Source organism: Octodon degus, unplaced genomic scaffold (assembly GCF_000260255.1).
Source record: "Octodon degus isolate 3935 unplaced genomic scaffold, OctDeg1.0 scaffold00121, whole genome shotgun sequence".
In the NCBI taxonomy this organism is placed as follows: Eukaryota; Metazoa; Chordata; class Mammalia; order Rodentia; family Octodontidae; genus Octodon; species Octodon degus.
Window position 1 is genome coordinate 8,201,526 of NW_004524697.1, and position 18,651 is coordinate 8,220,176.

General features: G+C 45.3%; 1 protein-coding gene across 2 annotated transcripts in view; it reads left to right on the forward strand.

The window, feature by feature from the left end:
* Sh3rf1 (SH3 domain containing ring finger 1) overlaps positions 1-18,216 on the forward strand; it is a 163,218-nt gene extending 145,002 nt beyond the window's left edge. The window contains exons 9-11 of one of the 2 annotated variants that reach the window (XM_004640243.2): positions 486-838; positions 8,793-9,148; positions 17,330-18,216. In XM_004640243.2, the coding sequence (XP_004640300.1) occupies positions 486-838; positions 8,793-9,148; positions 17,330-17,498 (878 nt within the window). In that variant the 3' untranslated portion in view covers positions 17,499-18,216. Of the gene's footprint in view, positions 1-485; positions 839-8,792; positions 9,149-17,329 lie in introns of those variants that run through there. The other variant, XM_023700099.1, reaches the window with a different exon arrangement.
* Positions 18,217-18,651: the final 435 nt, after the last annotated feature.

Genomic DNA, 18,651 nt, shown 5'->3' on the forward strand with positions numbered 1-18,651 from the left:
CTGTCCTAGCGATTTGATAAAAAAATAATAATAGTAATGAGTTAGGTATAGTGGCATGCACCTAAAATTCTAGCTACTCAAGAAACTGAGGCAGGAGAATCCTAAGTTTGAGACCAGCCTTGGAAACATGGCAAGATATGAACTTGTTTTTTTAAAAAAGTTTTTTAAATAGTGGATTTAAAGAAAAAGATTTGAGGCTGATATTGTTTGATGCCCTCAGAAGTGGACTCGTCTCTAATGCTGGGGGAAGATGTTCTCTGTGAGTAAAAGTTCTCCGCTTCAAGATGCTCTAAGAAATCGGAAGGCTGTCTTAGAAGGAAGATAGTTTCTAGGGATTTAAACCACTATACATCCGTTTTTGGTTATAAAAAATGGTGCTCAGAACCCTGCATTACATTCTGATATAGTGACATGACATGTTCTTTCTAGTGAGCAGTATTTAGTAACACGTTTGCTTTGCTGTGTTCCTTCCTATTGTCCACCAGTTGCGGCACATAACCAAGAACGCCCTACGGCAGCAGTGACACCCATCCAGGTGCAGAACGCCGCCTGCCTCGGCCCCGCATCCGTGGGGCTGCCTCACCACTCGCTGGCCTCCCCTCAGCCTCTGCCGCCAGTGGCAGGCTCTGCTGCCCACGTCGCTGCTGTCAGTATCAGTCGAGCCAGTGCCGCCCTGGCCTGTGCGCCCGCTGCTTCTCTGACCTCCACGAGCATCGCCGCTGCCTCTCTGGAGAGCGAGCCCAGTGCTCGGATGGTGACCGGTCTCCCCACATCTCCCGACAGTGTGTCATCAGCCTGTGGGAGCAGTGCAGGAAGCAAACCAGACAAGGACAGTAAGGTAAGACCCACTTCCTGTTGCTCTGCTTAGGTAATGTCCTGCCGTCTCTAGCTGATGAATGGACTCATTGTTCCACAGTCGTTTGGGTGCAAGTCACCCCAGCAGGTGCTGGGAGTAGGGTGGAGAGAAAGCTCCTGCGGCACCATCCTCCTACCTAGATCCTCCTCCCCTGTGCTGTCACACCCGCCAGCTGCCAGGCTCTCTGGGAAGCGAGGCAGACCACGCTGAGTAAGACTTAGTCAGACCTCCTCCTGCAGCTCCCAGACTCAAGGAATTTCCCTTCCCCTTTTGTTACTTATTATGTTGTCCTCCATTTTTTCTTTTGGTCTTGGTAACAATTCTGCTTTTTAAAAATCAAATATATGAGGGCATTGAAACTGTTGATAAAAAATGTTATTTATGGGTTTATGTCTATCTGCAGTACAGCTAACCATAAGCACCATGTTTCCTTGAGAGATGCAACGTGAAATATAGGGGAAAATTATTTTCTAAGTCTATATAGCATTTTTGGAAATCTATTATTTGAAGCTGAATTTCAGAAACATGAATAAATAAAGTTTTGTTTGAAAGACTCAACTATAACTGGGTTTGGAGACATCCGATTGGAGGAAGGAGAAATAATGTTTAAATATTAACAGAGAAGAGAAGAAATAACATAGGGTCTGGATAGTTATGCCACAGTCATGAGTTTCTACTCAGAATTTCATGCGTTTCCTCTAAAGCTCTGGGCCAATGTTGAGGAGCTCTGGGTAATCATAAACTCTTAGCCACCTGGCTAGTGGTAATATATGTTGCCTTATTTAAATGGTTAGCTCAACCCATAAATAAGAGTTCATAAGGAAATAAACTTTATAGCCTACTAAAAAGTTAATATTTAGTTAACATTTAACAGAAGAGTTTTTGAAAAAGATTGGTATCTGTTGAGTGTTTATAATTAACTATATTAACCTTATGCTAAAGCTGAGATGTCCAGCTTTATTAATATCTTTAAAAATTATTAAATAAATATTAAGGCCTGGACCTAATGTGTTTCAGGGCTGAGGTCACTGATGCAAGCAGGGCTCTACAGCCACTGCCTCCCAGAGCTCCCAGTAGGGAATTCGCTGCTCTCTGAGGCTTGAAAAGTACCTGTGGCAGACAGAACAGTGGCTCTGCAAAGGTGGTCACCTTCTGGTCCCCGGAACTTCTGAATATATTTCCTTGGTGGCAAAAAGGACTTTGCATATGTGATTGAATTGAGTCCTGAGATGAGGACATTATGTTTAGCTGCATGGGCCCAGTACTGAGTAAAATAGCTCTTCCTGCAGGCCAGGCAGGAGGGCCAGGGTGCAGGAAGGACACCTGGTGGGGATGCAGAGGTAGGAGCTACGTGAGGGAGGGCGCAAGCCAAGGAGTGCAGGTGGCCTCTGGAAAGAACAGGGAAAGGGATTCTAAGGAGCACGACTCTGCCTACACCTCAATTTCAGGGCCTGATTTCAACCACAAAACTTGTGGTAGTATGTTACAGCAACATCTAGTATAGGACCTTCAGTGTCACCCCTTTAGTAGCCGTCTCTAACAAAGGACCACTGGGTTCTGCTCAGACATTCCAGTGACTGCAGGTGCCCTAGCACTGTGGCCCCTGGCCACTGTTAGACAGCTGTAACACACACTTGTTCTTCTTCCCCTGTGGCTCTTTTCGGGACAATGCTCATCTCTTTTCTGTCTGGACTGAGCAACTTTCAGATGTATCCCCTTCTGTAATCCTTTATCTGAGTACAGTATACTCTTGAAGTTGTTTTTGCCTACTCTATATGTCACAGATTTAAAGTTTTCCCTTGTTAAATTTACTACCATGTTTAATGTTCCAAGTCTAATAAATAAGACTTCTGCTTGATATTAATTCAGTAATTCCATGATTATCATCACTTCAGGAATAACAAATCCTCTTGACTGGAATGTCATTCAGTCTACATTTCTCTGTCATATCTATAAGGGTGTCAGGGAGAAACTTGTGAGACCCCCCACAGTGGTATCTACGTGCCTCACATTATCCGTCTGAGCAGCTGACCCATCATCCTTTGCCATTATGTATTGGTAATAAGCATCTTGGGGAGGGGTCTCCAGATTTCCTAAGTGCTCATACATTGGCCATTTAAGTTGTTTTGTTTTGTTTTAAAGGTATTTGGTACAGGGTCTTACTACACAGCATGGACTCATAGTGATCCTCCTATTTTCAGCCTCCCCAGCACTGGGATTACAGGTATGCGCCACCACACCTGGTCTAGGTGGCCCAGCTCGGTGTGCCAGGGGGCATGGCTGGCACAGCATGTGGTGTTGGGTATCAAGCCCCAGTCCCTGCCTTTGCCTAAGCAGGTGCTTAGTCCGCTGAGTTATCTCGCCAGCCCATACATCTGCCACTTAACACTGTGCTAGGAAGTCCCACATGGTGTGCAGAGGTCCTTGTCACCTTCCCTTTGAAAGATGGACCCATACGTACACATCTTTGCCCAGTAGTTGACCTTGATTCCAGATTCACCAGAACCTCTTGAAGATTGGTTGCATTTCAGTTGTTAATTTTCCCCCTGTATGCCGAGATGAACTCAATTTGTCAAGAGTATTCATTTGATCTCTAAATCTCATTCCCTTTACCCGTTGACCTTTCATGAAGGTTTGTTCCTTTTTGGTATGAAGATTATCCTTCCCTCTCCTCTCAGATACCTGCCCATCTGAGAGCCACTCCACGTCTTGCCCAGCAAGTCTGTGTCTTCTTCTTTTATTTCAACATCACTTTAAAATAGCCCTTTAAACTAATCTATCTTCCTTCCTTCCTTCCTTCCTTCCTTCCTTCCTTCCTTCCTTCCTTCCTTCCTTCCTTTCTTTCTTTCTTTCTTTCTTTCTTTCTTTCTTTCTTTCTTTCTTTCGGTCTTTAGTATGTTGGCAAGTTTAAGCTCATTCTGATCTTTAGTTTCTTGAATTGCTATGAACCACGTGGTATTCTTCATTACGGGCCCTTCTCGTGATCTTTTGTAATGCCCTTTAAAAATTTAGGCCCATTAAGCTGCTCCCTTGGGAATCATATGAGTGTTTTTGGACACAGCTATGTCTTCGTCTGCAGAAATGCTTTTCCGTTGTGCGGGTAGAACTTCATTGTTGAGAGCCTTCTTATGTCTCTTGAAATGTGGTGTGCATACGTTTTCTTTGAACTTTTAAAATCAGTCCTTTTAAACTTTAGGATTCAGCTCGATCCCCAGCCTTCTGGGTTCCTTTCGTGCTAGGTTTCCTGCCTCTCTAGCCAAATGCATCCAGCCCCGGCCTTGCCTCCTCCTCTCCCCAGCTGGCCAGAATTGGACCCAAAGTTGCACTTTGCTTATCTTTCTTCCAGTCAGCAGGTCACAAGGAAAATGTATTCAAGATTCCAGTTTTAACTGAGACTTCCTACAAATATCTAGGTATTTAATGATATGAAGTCCTCATGATTTCTGTCTTCCCTTGTCCATGTGTAGTCATCGTCTTGTACTTGAACCTACCAGACAGAGGTTTGCCCACCAAATGCAGCCTGCCTACTGCTGCCCCCTTCTTCTTGTCCCCAGATGCCCTGTAGTGGCTGCCACTCGCTTTCCCAGGAAGCAACCATTTGTCACAGGATTCTTTTTTTTTTTTTTTTTTTTTTTGTGGTACCAGAGATTGAACTCAGAACCTTGCGCTTGCCAGGCAAGTGCTTATTCTACTGAGCTATCTGCCCGGGCCCCCTGTCACAGGACTGTTGGAGCTCTTCTCTGAGCAGAGCTCCTCCTTTTGTACAGTATTTTACCTGGAGGTCCTATCTCGAAGGGTCCCAGGGATACTTGGCAGCTGCATTTCTGTCCAGGAGTGAAAGTGTCTAGTTCACTTGGGTGTCTGTACTCTGTAGTACCGGCATTTAGCTCTTCGCATTTTCAAACATCATCTCCATTATTTCTTGTTTGAAATCCTGGCCCTTCCTGTTGTTTTTAGTCTGCCTTCTTGAGGTCCTAGATTGCTTCCAAAATCATCTGTGTAACAGCTTCATCCAGACTTTTCTTTAAAACCGGACAAAAAGTTAACATTTAGTGCCTCAGATTCCCCACCCCTAAATTCCTAATGACTCTTTCCCTTAAGGGGCCAACCACAGCTTTCCTTCCGTCAGTCAGCTTGTCTTTGCAGACCCTTCCTGCTATTCTTGATCTTAGTAAGCAGAGTCCTCTCTGATTTTTAAATGTTCATTGTCTTCTATTCAGAGCCCTTTCTCTGACATCACTTTTCATTATTTTCTTTGCTCAAATGACTTTCCTTCCTCTCTTATTTTGCTGTCCACAATAGATCATCATAGGCTGCCATTTAAGCCTCTTAGGAGCAGCCCACCCTCCCTGGGGGGTGGCCCAGTCACTGCCCTGACCACGGTCCAGCCCAGTGTAGGCCATGCAGCTCTGCCCGCGGAGGTGCCCGAGTGCAGCCTCTGAGCTGGGTCGGTAGTTGGTATGTTTGCCATCACTGCACCATGGAGAAGTGTGGGCTTCAAGCTGCCACTCCTTGCCAACGTGGAGGCTTTAGGCAGGTGCAGAGACCTCGGGCAGTGAGAAGAAGAACTAGTTCCTGTCTCATTGGGTTGCTGTCAGGAATAAATATGGAAATCCTAAAAGCAGTAAAGATTCCTGGACTTGGTGGCATTTTCATCATCTGTAGGATCTCCTGTAACCCATCATTCCTCTGTCCCCCCTTGGAGAATCCTCCCAGGCCTCCCGTGTCTCGGACAGTGCCCCGGGCCATGTCTGTCCACTCCCCTGCTTTCTGCTTTGGCCAGAGCCTATTTTCTAGCCATGTTTGAGTCTCCACTAGAGTTTTTAGCTGCTCACTGTCTTATATGCTGTTATAGTTCCAGAACCAAGCACATTATCTGCTTCGTGTTAGACATTTTATAAATATTTGTTCAAAGTATGAGTGATTCTATGAAACAATCACATGAGTTCATTTTTTGAGATTCCTCACTTAAGAACACTGAGTAACTGTGAGTATCAGTTGGAGCCTGACTATATAGAACTGATGGTCTGTGGCCCAGGAAGACTTCTGCTAGCTTCTGCCTAAATACGAGAGCAGAAAGAAAAAGAAGTCTTAATGGATAAGATTATTGTCAGTCAGATTCTTTTTGCTGGGGAAAGAGCCTGGAGTTGATGTTTTGTATATTGTGTTCATTTCCTATTATATGAGTAATAGAAAGCAAATTAAATTCATGCTCAACAATTATTTTTATAAAAATGAACTCTGATGATTATTTTCTGACCCAGAGAATTCTTTTATTATATAATACTGTTTTAAATCATCAGACGTTCTGAAAAGAGAATTCTAATTCTAAGGACATCATTTCCTCTGGGAATAATTTCTTGGAAAACCTACAGGTGATAAGTTATGAAGATTTATGTCAAAAGAATGCCCCCCTTTTATGTGTGCTAACGCAACACTTAAAGTACCACTCTACTGAAGGGTCTGTAGTAATGCATCCACGGTTTTCATTTCTGATGTTGCCTTTTGAAAAAAGCAAAGGTGCCCTTAGATGATGTGTTGGCATTTGCAAAATGATCCCTCTCGAGTGGCACATTCTTCTGCTAGTAGAGAAAACACCAGAATGTGATATTAGCCGCACAGCTCCTTGAATAAGGACAGCGTCTCTCCTGTGTTGGCACCCCCGCCCGGTACCCTGCACCCTGCCACCGTACCTGATCGCCGCCTTCTGCTCTGTCGGTACTTGGCCTCAGTTGATGATGATAACGCATCCCTTAGAAGTCGTGGGAGCAAGCTGGATTTAATGTGTTTGATCATTTTCAATGAACAAAGTCATCTTTTTTCCTAATCATTTTAGAGGCTAATTCAGTTATCTGATATTCATCCAGTATTTAGCTTTTAAGCAACATCTTTAGCTGAGGCTTGCTGAATTGTAATTTATCAACGGACTAGATGTTCTCAGGAGACCCACGAGGGTCCGCAGATTAGAGTGGGCTTTCTGACATCATGGCAGGTGCTGCCCTAAAGTGTAAGCTGTCAAATATTATTCTCTCCTGGCTCATTTCTTAAGTCTTCCAACCTCAGACTCCTAGCTTTGGCAGTTATTTATTTACTGAGACCACTTCTTCAATCATTGGCTTTATTTCCTCTAGATTTGGGAAACCCAAAACGTCCTGTTTTGTCTTCTTAGCTCTAGCATTAACACTAGCTAGTTATTTGCTCATTTTTCCATTGACCTCATCTTCTTCTGTTCTTTCCCTGGCCTCTCAGCTTTAAAAGTGCCAGGCTCCATCCTGGGCACAGAGGTAGATGAGATAAAGTCACGGTGCACAAGCAGGTGCTCCAGGTTTGTGGGGTCATTTAGTGGAATGCATGTGGTAGCCCCTTAAACTGTGGCACCGAATGAGTGAAGCAAAAGCCAGTAAGATGAGCTGCTGCCAGCCCTTCAAGAGAACTGGAGAAGAGTCCCCTCGGCCCAGAAGGGGACGAGTGAGGGATCCACTGGCTCTGCTGGTCAAGCTGGTGCCAAGGTGCCCTTAGCCCTCACTGCCGAGCCTTCTGGCACCCCTCTTCCCCTGGGATGGCACATCCCTAGAGCAGCGTGAAGCAAGTGGGGACTGTGGTGCCACTTCCGGGGGTGCACCCTCATAGTCTGGTAATGGTTGCTTTTATCTTTCTTTCCTGCCATTCTGTCTCTAATGGGGCTTTGTTATCGTGGCTTCAGATTAATTTCCCCCCAGGGATTTTACTGAGTCTGAACTAAATCGTGTTCCCAAGAAAAACAGTCCTGTGTTTTATCTCCTGATAATTTATGTCTCTTTTAGTGGATCTTAATAATTCCAATTTGCTGTGGAATTTTCTAAAGAAGTCGTTCTTGATGAAATGCTCTATTTTCAAGCAGTTTCCATTCAGGGGACCTGGTATTATGGTAGACATCATAGGAGAGCAATTTAAGGTGGTGATTTTCAAATGATGATGTCAGACTTGGTGATCAGAATGAGCACTGGCAATTAGAGTGTGGGAAGTGAGGAATGCACAAGATGCCCTCCAGGGAATGAGGCTGCAGAGAAAAACTGGGTGGCATTCGCTTACAGAAAGAGACATAAAAGTATTAGTTTACTGATGCTTTCCTTGAACTTTGTGGCATTGTTTTGGAGTTTCTATTAAAGGATGTACTTATATAATATTTAATTGTTGGCTGGTTAAATTTAATCAAGCTGGTGGCATGCGAGAGGTAGGCTATTCTTGTAAGTGGTAAGACTCAGTGGCTGTGAAGTGCTGTTAGGCTCACCTTTGATTAGCACACAGCTCTCTCCTGGCAGCTAGAGACATGACAGCAGGATTTTAGGCAATTCAGTCCACACATTGAAATTTTCATTTTATTGTGAAATATCTACTTGAGCTTTTATCAAGCAGAAATGTAAAGTAGTGAACTGGTGAGTTTTTGTGTCCCATCCTTTTAAAAAAAAAATCTGCTCATCTGGGCGAGCGAGAGAGCTCAGCAGACTATGTGCCTGCTTAGGCAAGCGCAGGGATGGGATTCGATCCCTGGCCCCACCCCTGAGTGCGCTGAGCCTGTCACTGAGACCCAGTGTGGTGGTGCACGCCTGTAATCCCAGCGCTGGGAAAGCTGGAAACAGGAGGATCATTATGAGTCTGAGCTGCGTAGTGCGACCCTTTACCAAATAAATTAAAATTTCTTTTTTTAAAAAATCTGCTTATCTTAGTACTACAGCAGAAAAAAGCAATGAGCAGTGGCTTGTCCCAGTCTAGACGTGCGGGTGGAAAAGTGGGAGCAGCAAGCAGCCTTTTGGGTCCACACCAGGCCACAGTAGTAGCCCGACTGTGCATAACCGAACGTGACCAGAAATCATTTCTAAACTGTCGCGACCTATGGGTCACAACAGCAGTAATACTTGTCCACCTCCAACTAATGTGCTTATTTCTTTTCTTCTAGAAAGAAAGAAAAGGTTTGTTGAAATTGCTTTCTGGTGCCTCTACCAAACGGAAGCCCCGAGTGTCACCTCCAGCATCCCCCACCTCGGAAGTGGAGCTGGGGGGCAGCGAGCTGCCTCTGCAGGGCGCGGTGGGTCCCGAGCTGCCGCTAGGGGGCGCCCACGGCAGGGCCGGCTCCTGCCCCCTGGACGCGGAGGGCCCTGTCCCCGCGGCTGCAGGGGCCGCGCTGGCCCAGGAAGCTTTCCACAGGAAGACCAGCTCCCTGGACTCCGCGGTGCCCATCGCGCCCCCTCCTCGGCAGGCGTGCTCCTCGCTCGGTCCTGTCCTCAATGAGTCTCGGCCTGTGGTGTGCGAAAGGTGAGGTCAGCACGATTCCAGGAGAAAACTGGATCTCAAGGTGTATTTTTTGTTGTTGTTGTTGTTGTTGCTGTTGTTGTTTTTTTTTTTTTTTTTTTTTTTTTGTGGAACTGGGGATTGAACTCAGGCCCTTCTGCGGAAGCGCTTATTCTACTGAGCCATCTCCCTGGCCCCAGGAGAAAACTAGGAAAGGCGTAGCAGATCGTGGCTTCTGCTGTACGATGTGTTTCTGCTTCCTCCTGGGTTCTTCCTAGCCGAGTTGTACTAACAAGCAAGCGCCAACTGCCTTTAGTCAGTGCGCTCTATTTCCCTTCCAAGCCTTCCAGGTTAGAGCTCCACGCAGCCTTCTTTTCCTTTATTTTCTTTCTCCAAACACCGCAGAGCGCCGCCCAGATGAACTGTCGGTCACTGGCAACACGTTCTTATTTCCCGCTTTCTTATGTTCCATCTCAGCCTGCCGCCCTCCCCCAGGCCCATCCTTTGCTTTTGTCGCAAGCTTGCACCATTACTCACTGGTGATAAAGCACCTGGAGGCTTCTGCAGCCCAGGGAGATTGTTCTTCCTCCTCCTGCCTGGGAAGCATCGCTGAGTCCTCCGGCTCAGTTCTGACTCGGATCCTGATCCAGGGCTAGGCTCGGTGACACTCAGGATAATGAGCCCTGTGGCCGTGCTTCTGGCCTGGAATAATGACTACAGATGGGTGGAGTTCTGTGTGGTCCAGGAGTGATAGGAAAGGAAATGTGCTTTGTAAGCCCAGTGTCTGCTAGGATCCTAGAAAATGAAAATGAAGTACTACGCGTTGCTGCAGAAACTCCACGGAGTATACTAAAAACAGTGTACTGTACTGTATTGTTCCCACATAACAGTGATAGGTTCTGGCCCTCGTATGAATTGCTGAACTATTATGGTGGTCATCCAATATGGCTGAAGCCCTTAAAACAACAGCTTATCTTCCCAGAGACCACCTCCAACTCATTTCCTTTCACCTTTCCAGCCACCACAGGGAAGGCCCCAATCAGCTCCTCAGGTGTATCTAAACATCCCCCTTAGTGTTTTTTATTTTTTGGCAGAACCAGGGATTGAACTCAGGCCCTTGCGCTTGCCAGGGAAGCACTTATTCCACTGAGCCATCTCCCAGGCCCCCACCCCTGGCAAAAGGCCCTAAAATCCTCAGCCTCCCTTTGTTCCAATCCAGACAATTCGTTATCTTCCCAAATTTTCTCTGTGTCCTCCAAGATACTGAAGCCTCTTTCCCTTTGTTTTATTTATTTATTTATTTGCAGAACCAGGGTTTGAACTCATGCCCTTGTGCTTGCCAGGCAAGCACTTATTCTACTGAGCTAACTCCCCGGCCCGGCCCCCCCTTTCCCTTTATCCTTCTGCCTGTTTCTCTGCTGTGACACCATCGAAACTATCACACCGTCAAAGCTAGCAAACAGCACAAACATGTACCTCTGTTTCATTGTTTCTGAAAGCTTCCCTCCCTCTATATCTGTATTTCATAAATAAATTTCTATTTCACGGCATTTTCTGTATTGCAGATTTGAAATCTCACTACTGACCGTTACACTTTTAAATAACTTAAATTCATCTTACCTTTGAATTTCAGATAGAGATACTTGTATTCACCAAAATCTAAGACTTTCCCATGGTTTTGTGGCACTTTTCTTTTAACCTAAAAAATAAACTGTTAAAAAAAAAGAAAACAATGAACTTTAAACAGCATATGTGCATTAAGGATAAGTACACAATTTTTTTTTTGTTTTTACAGTGAGATAAAGCAATTTTCTGTAGTTCTGATCCTTATGAAACTAGTTCTGGAATGAGACATTACACTAAAAAGTGTTTCCTTCCTCCTAAAGGAACTGTTCTATCATTCTCTCATCTATTATGCTCTTTGGAAAGCTTTGAAACTGTGTCGTGATTCCACTTAATGTTTTATTCTCCGAGCCAGCCTTTTTCCCTGCAGCATTCTGTCGCTTTCCAGGGATAGCGCCTCTTGTCCCTGGAGCTAGTCCAGGGGCCTGTGTACTGTCTGTGGTCGGAAAGGCTCTCCCTCCCGCTCTGAGCATTGATCTGCAGTGCCACGCCCCCGCCCCCATGCCCGAGGGCTCTCGTCTCCTTTCCCTGTCATTTGTGGTATTTGTGTGACTGCTGCCGTAGACAGTTCACTCTGCCCAGATCTCCCTGGGCCCCGACTGGGGCCCCGCCCCGCCCTCCCCCATTACACATTCCTTTTCGGTGGCCAGATGTCCCCGGCTCTGTGGTTTGCATTCCAGCCCTTTCGTCTTAAGAGTGGCTGTTTCCAATAGCAGCCTCCTGCTGTTCAGCGTATCTGAAAAGAAGAAATCACCCAGGCAGACAGGTGATGGCGGTGCAGGGAGCAAGGGACGCAATTCACGTTGGAGATTTGGAGGATTTAATGAGGGGACAGATGGGCCCAGGCACTCTGCAATCCTCTGGTAGGGTTTTTATATAACAATTTCAATTTTTAGGAGTGGGAAGGGGGCCTTTGGAAAAGTTTTTACCCACGTTTATATTTTTATAATCCATGTGTTCAGTAGAATATTAAATACAATAGCCCAACCAAATCTGCACAGCCTTTTGCTTCATACAATGGGAGAATAATATTTACTTAACTTGGACTCTGAAGTCTGCCTGACTGGAACACAACAGGAAGCTAGTGCAGGAAAACATTCTACTATCCACTGGGAATGAAACTTGTGGCTAATAGGAAGCTACCAAGTGTATAATTTAGGGATTACCTGTTTGCATATTTAAAAAATTCCAACATAGTAAAAAGTACTGATTGCCTTAAATAAAGGAGGGAAAGATGAACTTTCACAGCAGGATGGTTCAGAAAGCTTTTGGAGATCTTGTGATTCCTTGATTTACAGTGTAGACATCAGCAACTCTTGCCTTGATAAAATGCAGGGTTCTTTTGGTAGCAGTGTTCCAGACAGAATTTCATAGTAATTTTTTCACTGGATAATATTGAGACAATATGGGATGAGATTTATCTGTAGACTGTAATGAGAACAAGCATAAAACCTCCTCTCAAATCTAAAGGTAAAAGAAGAAAAATGACTGAAAGGCAGTGACTGGGGCAGCAGGCTGTCAGAGGCAAGAGGCATTCACAGGATGTCAGATGTAAACAATCTCATAATAAGGAAGGATGAGCCCTGAAGTGTGTTGACAGGTCCCGGTGTCAGCTGAGAGAATTCTCTGAGGGACAAAAGGATTCCTTTGTGTTTGTTAGAGGGACTGGGAAAAAAAAAACAAACAAAAAACAAGCAAGAAATAGTACTGTATCCTGGGGGCAGAAAATGTATAATTGATGATAGCAGAAATAACAGAGCAAATATTTTAGGGTTTACTTTAGAGGGATTGAGAAAATAGGAAAGTGCAAAGAGAAATTTTAAAAATTTCAGGAAGGGTGGCAAATAAATGTATGTTTGCTTGTGTATGGAAAGAGCTTAGGGAGACATAGTAAATCACCTTATCTATGTGTACTTTTTAAATATAAGGATTAAACTGAGAAGTGCATACCTATATAAGTCCATCTCCCAAATTGGAAAAGAACTTCTGATCTTTTATCAGAATTAAGCTAGGACACTTGGAAACATACCAATTGGATAGAGATAGATTTAGAGAAAGGCAATAGGGCGTAACCAGCGTGATTAATTTCTTTGAGCCAGTGACAGTGAACCCCCTGAGTGAAGCCATGGGCATAATTTACGCGGGCTTTGAGCACGTGACGAAGCAGGCGAGAGTGGTTTTGCCAGTGAATACTTAGCTGGATACTGGATTGCTGTGGTAATGGACAGAAAGCCGGAACAGCTACACAGCCAGACCAGGGGGATGGGCAGAGTGCTCAGAGAGGCCTGTTTGGGCTGGGCCAGGGGAGGGTAAAGATGGAAAGCAGTGAGTTATACCTGAGAGGCCAAAAAAATAAAGGCAGTAGAAATGTACACTGGCGAAGGGTTGCCAGTACCCAACCAGTGCAGCTGAGCCAGGAGCAGCGGTAAAGGTCGCCAGAGTACTTCACACGCCAGGAGGACTTTGCTTCTCTCTTTCTGCCTGGGCAGTGGTTGCCAAACACTGAGTGAGCTCCCACGAAGTGGCGGGGCCGCTTAGGGGTGAATCTGAGCCACCATTCACACTCAGTGTCTTCTCCGTGATGCTTGGTGCAAAGGGCTCAGGGAGTGCTTTGCAGCAACTCCAGTGCCAGTCTGTCCATCCGTCCTTCCTTCCTTCCTTCCTTCCTTCCTTCCTTCCTTCCTTCCTTCCTTCCTTCCTTCTTTTCTTCCTCCTTCCCTTCCTTCTTCCCTTCCTCCCTCACTTCCTTCTTTCATTCTTCCCTTCCCCCCCCCAATATTTCCATTTCATTCATTCATTCACTCACTTATTTAAGTGTGGTAGATACAGATAAAACTCATCGTTTCAGCTGTGGCGAGCAGCAGAATTGAGTATATTCACTGCTTACCTCTAGAAAATTTTCATCCTCGTAACAGAAAGTCTGTACTGTCTAACCATAACTGTCCCTTTCTCCTGCTTGCTCCCCATGAGACCACCATCCTCCTTGCTGTCTCTGTGGGTCTCCATCCTGGGTCCCACAGTGCTTGTTTTTTTTGCGGGTTGCTTATTTTATTAAAGCTTAATGTCTCAGGTCTCTTCCATATTGTAACTTGTGTCAGAATTTCATCCTTCTTAGTGAACGTTTACCTTTAAAAAATGGCTTTACTATACAACTAAGCCCTTTCCTCTCATCATTTGGCATACTTCATAAGAATTACAGTGAATTTAGCATCATCTCACCCCTAAGCAGATTATGGTCTGGTAGAATGAGACCAGGTTACAGATGGTAATAATACAGTGTAGACTGTGCTAAGTGCCACGAGAAATACACATGAAGGCCTTTGGGATGTAGTCGGCCATGAACTTGCTTCCAGCTGTGGGGCTAGAGACCTCACAGGGGAGGATTGGAGCATGCTTCGGGAGATTGATAGGGTGTGGATGGGCAGAGATAGCGTCAGGTTCCCAGTGGAAGGAACCCCTACCTACCCCCAAGGGTGGTGTGGGAGAGGTGAAGGCTGCACAGGGAGTTTTGGGTATGGCCACAATTGTGATGGTAGTGTTAGCCATAAGGATCGATGATCTTAGAGGACTTTGCAAACCAGTCTGAGGATTAACCTTTCTCCCTGGCACTGGGGAGGTGTTAATGAGTTTTCAGTAATGAGTAGCTACAAAGAGAGCTGCTACTTGGACTATGAATATTCACGTTTTATGTAGAATGGGTTGGGGATAGGGGAAGCTTGAAGCAGGGAGGAGGTGGATGATAATGAGCTTGTCAACCAGAATGGTGATAACGACAAGGACAACGACAACAAAGAGGAATGGGTGGGGCTTGGGAGGTGGGTTAGCAGGCACTGTGGAAGTCAAGAGGACAGGTCTTTGGCTTCTGAGGGTTCCATAAAGAGGAGCATAATGGGGAGGCAGAGGGCAGGCAGCAGGTGGGAAGCCCCTCCACAGCTGTGCCTGAGGGCTGTCTGTCAGTCTGTGAACACTCGCCGGGGCCTAGCTGCTCAATGCCTGAGATACTGGGCCTGTTGTGCCCACTGTTGGCCTTGTGTGCATCCGCCTTAGAATCGCTGTGTAAACCCCCTCACAAGGCTCCGGGCCAGGACCCAAGCGGGGAGATTGCTGAGGGGAGTCTGTCGCTGCTGCACCTGGTAGTCTTCAGAGCTCGAGACTGTGTCACAGTTTCCATGAGGCACATGGTTTCTCATTCCGCCCCCCACAGGTTTATAACTTAGCAATGAAAATTTGCTCCCACTGGGAACTTGGCAGGAAGATTATGTTCTTAGCCTGACAGCAGTTACTGGTTCAAAAAATGCAAATATTAATCTAATTCATTTCAAGTTTTTCAGACCCTTTTTGTTCGCTTCTACCTTTAAGGCAGCTTGCGGAGCAGCAGTTGGAAATGTATCTCGTGAGAGATCTGCTCTGAGTGTGACTCAAGTCACTTGTAGACTTCTTTCCAGAATTGTAAAGCTTTGCTTAAATTTTAACTCGCCCCAAATGGTACCAGTGTCATTATTTTTTACACGGATTTTTTTTTTTGGTGTGTTGGCAAAAGACTTGAGAAATCTCATCTGGACCACTTCCTTCAGAGAAGTCCGTGATGACATTGTCTTGGCTTTAAAGGTGACAGAGAAGGAATCTAAAACCATGCCATTCTAAAAATGTGTCTCGTTGGTAAGAGACTGTAGGTTCTGAGTTCATTTTCTGGCTCCGGGACCCGGCCCCTGACTGGCCCTTCCTCCCTACTTCACTGTGTGAAGTACCAGGCCCCTCCTTGCTCTTCCCTGAGCTGTGTGGTCGCAGTGGGTGCTGGCTGGCACTTGGGACAGTTGATGTGTGGGTCATCCTACTGAAGGCCTTGCTTTTATCACCACTTACGCTGTGTATTAAATACTTATCTCACTGTACTTTCCATTCTACAGAAAAGGAGAGTGAGAGAGGTAAGATAACTGGCCCCAGAGAAGCTACTCTTAGTGACCTGAAGACTGTGTCAGCCCCCAGGCCTGGGCTTCTCTCGGTGCCCTATTCTGCACTTCACAGACTCAGAGTTTGTGGTCTGTAAATGTTCATGTCTGAATTTGCTGAGTATATTTTGGAAATAATGAACCAGCCTTTGTGTTATGTTTTTGCTTCAGATCTTAGAGAGTGTTTTGGACCCTGTGTCCAAAGAGCTGAGTAATGGTAGTCATTTAGCCTTGATGTAATAATCTGAGGTCCTTGCTGTAGTCCTTGGTGTTCTGGATTTGTGGGATAGAGGTTGAGGAAAGAACCAGGTTCTAATTGACTTGACTGTGCTGGAGGGTCCATGTCCAAGATGTTGAATGGTTATACTGGGATTATGGGAAGATTCTCAGTTCTTTACCTTGTAGTTCCCTCCACAGGGGATGTTGAGTAGCCTCACAGCATGGCAGCTGATTTTTTCCCCCAGAATAAATATTCAGGAGGAAGTGAATTGGACGCAACGATGCCTTTAATGGCTAGCTTCAAAAATCACATGTCGTTACCTTCATAATATTTACTTGTCATACAAATTAACGCCTATGCATCATGGGGGAAGACTATCAAGTGTGAGAGCACTAGAGGCGAGGCTCATGGGGCCATCCAGAGGGAAAACACTGGGTAGCTCCATGTGATGGGAAGAAGAAAGAAATGTGTAAAGGAGAGTGATAATGCTAGGAAAAGAAGAGAAGGATAGAAGAATATGGAGCCTAAAGCAGGTCACTTCACTTTGGCCTCCTTAGCTGCTGACCACAGTTCCACAGAGGAAGAGGCAAGGGGGCAAGAGGGTAGGAAATATTAAACCAGCCAGACTGCTGCAGCATTGAAATGTTAATTGCATCTTTTCCCACTGATGTCGGAGTTGAGAGCCAAAAGGAAACACACAGACACGAGCATATCAGCCTCATTACTCACAGTGGTGGACTCCATCCATGCCGAGGCTCCCCTCCGTGTCTGGACCTTGGAACCTCCCAGCAGACAATTTGGCTCTATAAAGCACAAAAACTTCCTCAGAACTGCTGCCTCATTCTGGTCACACCCGCAAAGAAGGGATACAGAGAGACTGACTTCCTTATTTTTCGCCAGAGTAAATATTCAGGAGAAAGGCCTTGAAGAAAGGCCTGATCTCTGACCCTTGCATGCTTACAGCATAGAGGCCAGGCAGGCAGCTCCTAGGGGCCTGATCCCACCTACTCGGTCCTCCTCCTGGGCTCACCAGTCAAGTAATTCCCCTCTTCTTAGAGTAAGGGGCAGAACAGAAATGGTTCCTTTCCTGGGAAGTGGAACAGCCCTTTCCTGTATATGGAGAAAATACAAATATGGGAAGGGGACATAAATGGTTCTCCCTGTACAAGGTCGTGCAAACAAACCCCTTGGGTCATTCAGAGGAGCCAGTAGTGGTTTGGTACACACATCCAATCTGTTATACCTAATGTCTACTACAGAGGGAACAGGTGTATCTTGCATTTTTATGAACCTTTCTAAACAAATTCATCCCACTTGCTCTTTTGTTGATGTTGAGGGCTCATGCAGACTAAGTACTACGCCATTTGTGTCACTGTTCAGAGTTGCCTTAACCAAGGTCTCTCTCTTTTATAGGCACAGGGTTGTGGTTTCCTATCCTCCTCAGAGTGAGGCAGAACTTGAACTGAAAGAAGGAGATATTGTGTTTGTTCATAAAAAACGAGAAGACGGCTGGTTCAAAGGCACATTGCAACGTAACGGGAAAACTGGCCTCTTCCCAGGAAGCTTTGTGGAGAACATCTGAAAAGAATATCACTGAGAAGGCTTCAAATCATGTCACACGACGAAATAGCACAAAGTGATGTCATGGCAAGAGCCCATCTGTGGACTTGCAGGCGGTCAGGAGCTGACCGAGGGTGCCATGTGGCTCCGGAGCACCTAGCACAGCTGTCCCAACGAGTAGAAGGCGGGGGGATCTGTGTGGCTTTTGTCGCCCTGGATTCCATGTGTAAGGTGTGCCTTGTACTGTCTGATATACTACACAGAAAAATCTTTTTTTTTTTAAAGATGTATAACTAAAATGGACAATTGTTTACAAGGGTTAACTAATTTATTTGCTTTTTTAAACTTGAACTTTTCTTGTAATAGATAAATGCTTTGGATTATGATTTAAGAAATTATTAATTTATGAATGATTGCTAAGGAGAGGCTGGATTATCTCCTATTGAGAACGAGATTCTTTTTGACATAGAATGCGTCTTCCCTACCCTACCCCCTATTCCCCACTGTTCTAATTTGCTTTTTGACGATAGAAATGCCAGTTCCTAATTTGGGTTTCCTGTGCAGGAAGCAGACGTACAACCTTATCTGTAGGGCCTGGTGTAGGGAGGCAGAAACTTGAGAGAAGAAAGGTTAGTGATTTCCAGGTTAGTTTGACCAGGAATCGACCTGAAGACCTAGCCCTCAGCTTACTTTGTGGATATTTTTTTCTTTTAATTTTCCTACACTGAAATTTGTGAAGTGAAAAGGAAATACAAAGCACAACCATGGACTAAAAAATGTATTCAGAAATGTTTAATTTTATACCAGAAGCAGCCCAGTGCATTGGTTGGAAAGTAGGTGAAACTGAAGTTGTACTCCCTGTCTGAGAATGGCTGCAAAATGTAATTTGCATTTTACCCCAAGTGGTGTGCATGCCCGGGACACAATAAAACATTTGTGAGATAGTGGTGGTAAATGATGCCCTCGTGTTCAAGTCAAAGGCTGTAAGAAACACTGTGAAGAGTTTACATTCATCCGTTGTGATTCCTTCTCCACCCTCTTGCATGCCTTCCCGGATTCCCACAGTAATAGAGACCGTGCATGGTGTGTGTATTTCATTGCAATTTCCTGTTGAGGTTACTTTGCGCTCAGAATTGACCACAGCAGGAGGTGTGGAATAAGCAGCGTTCTCTTCT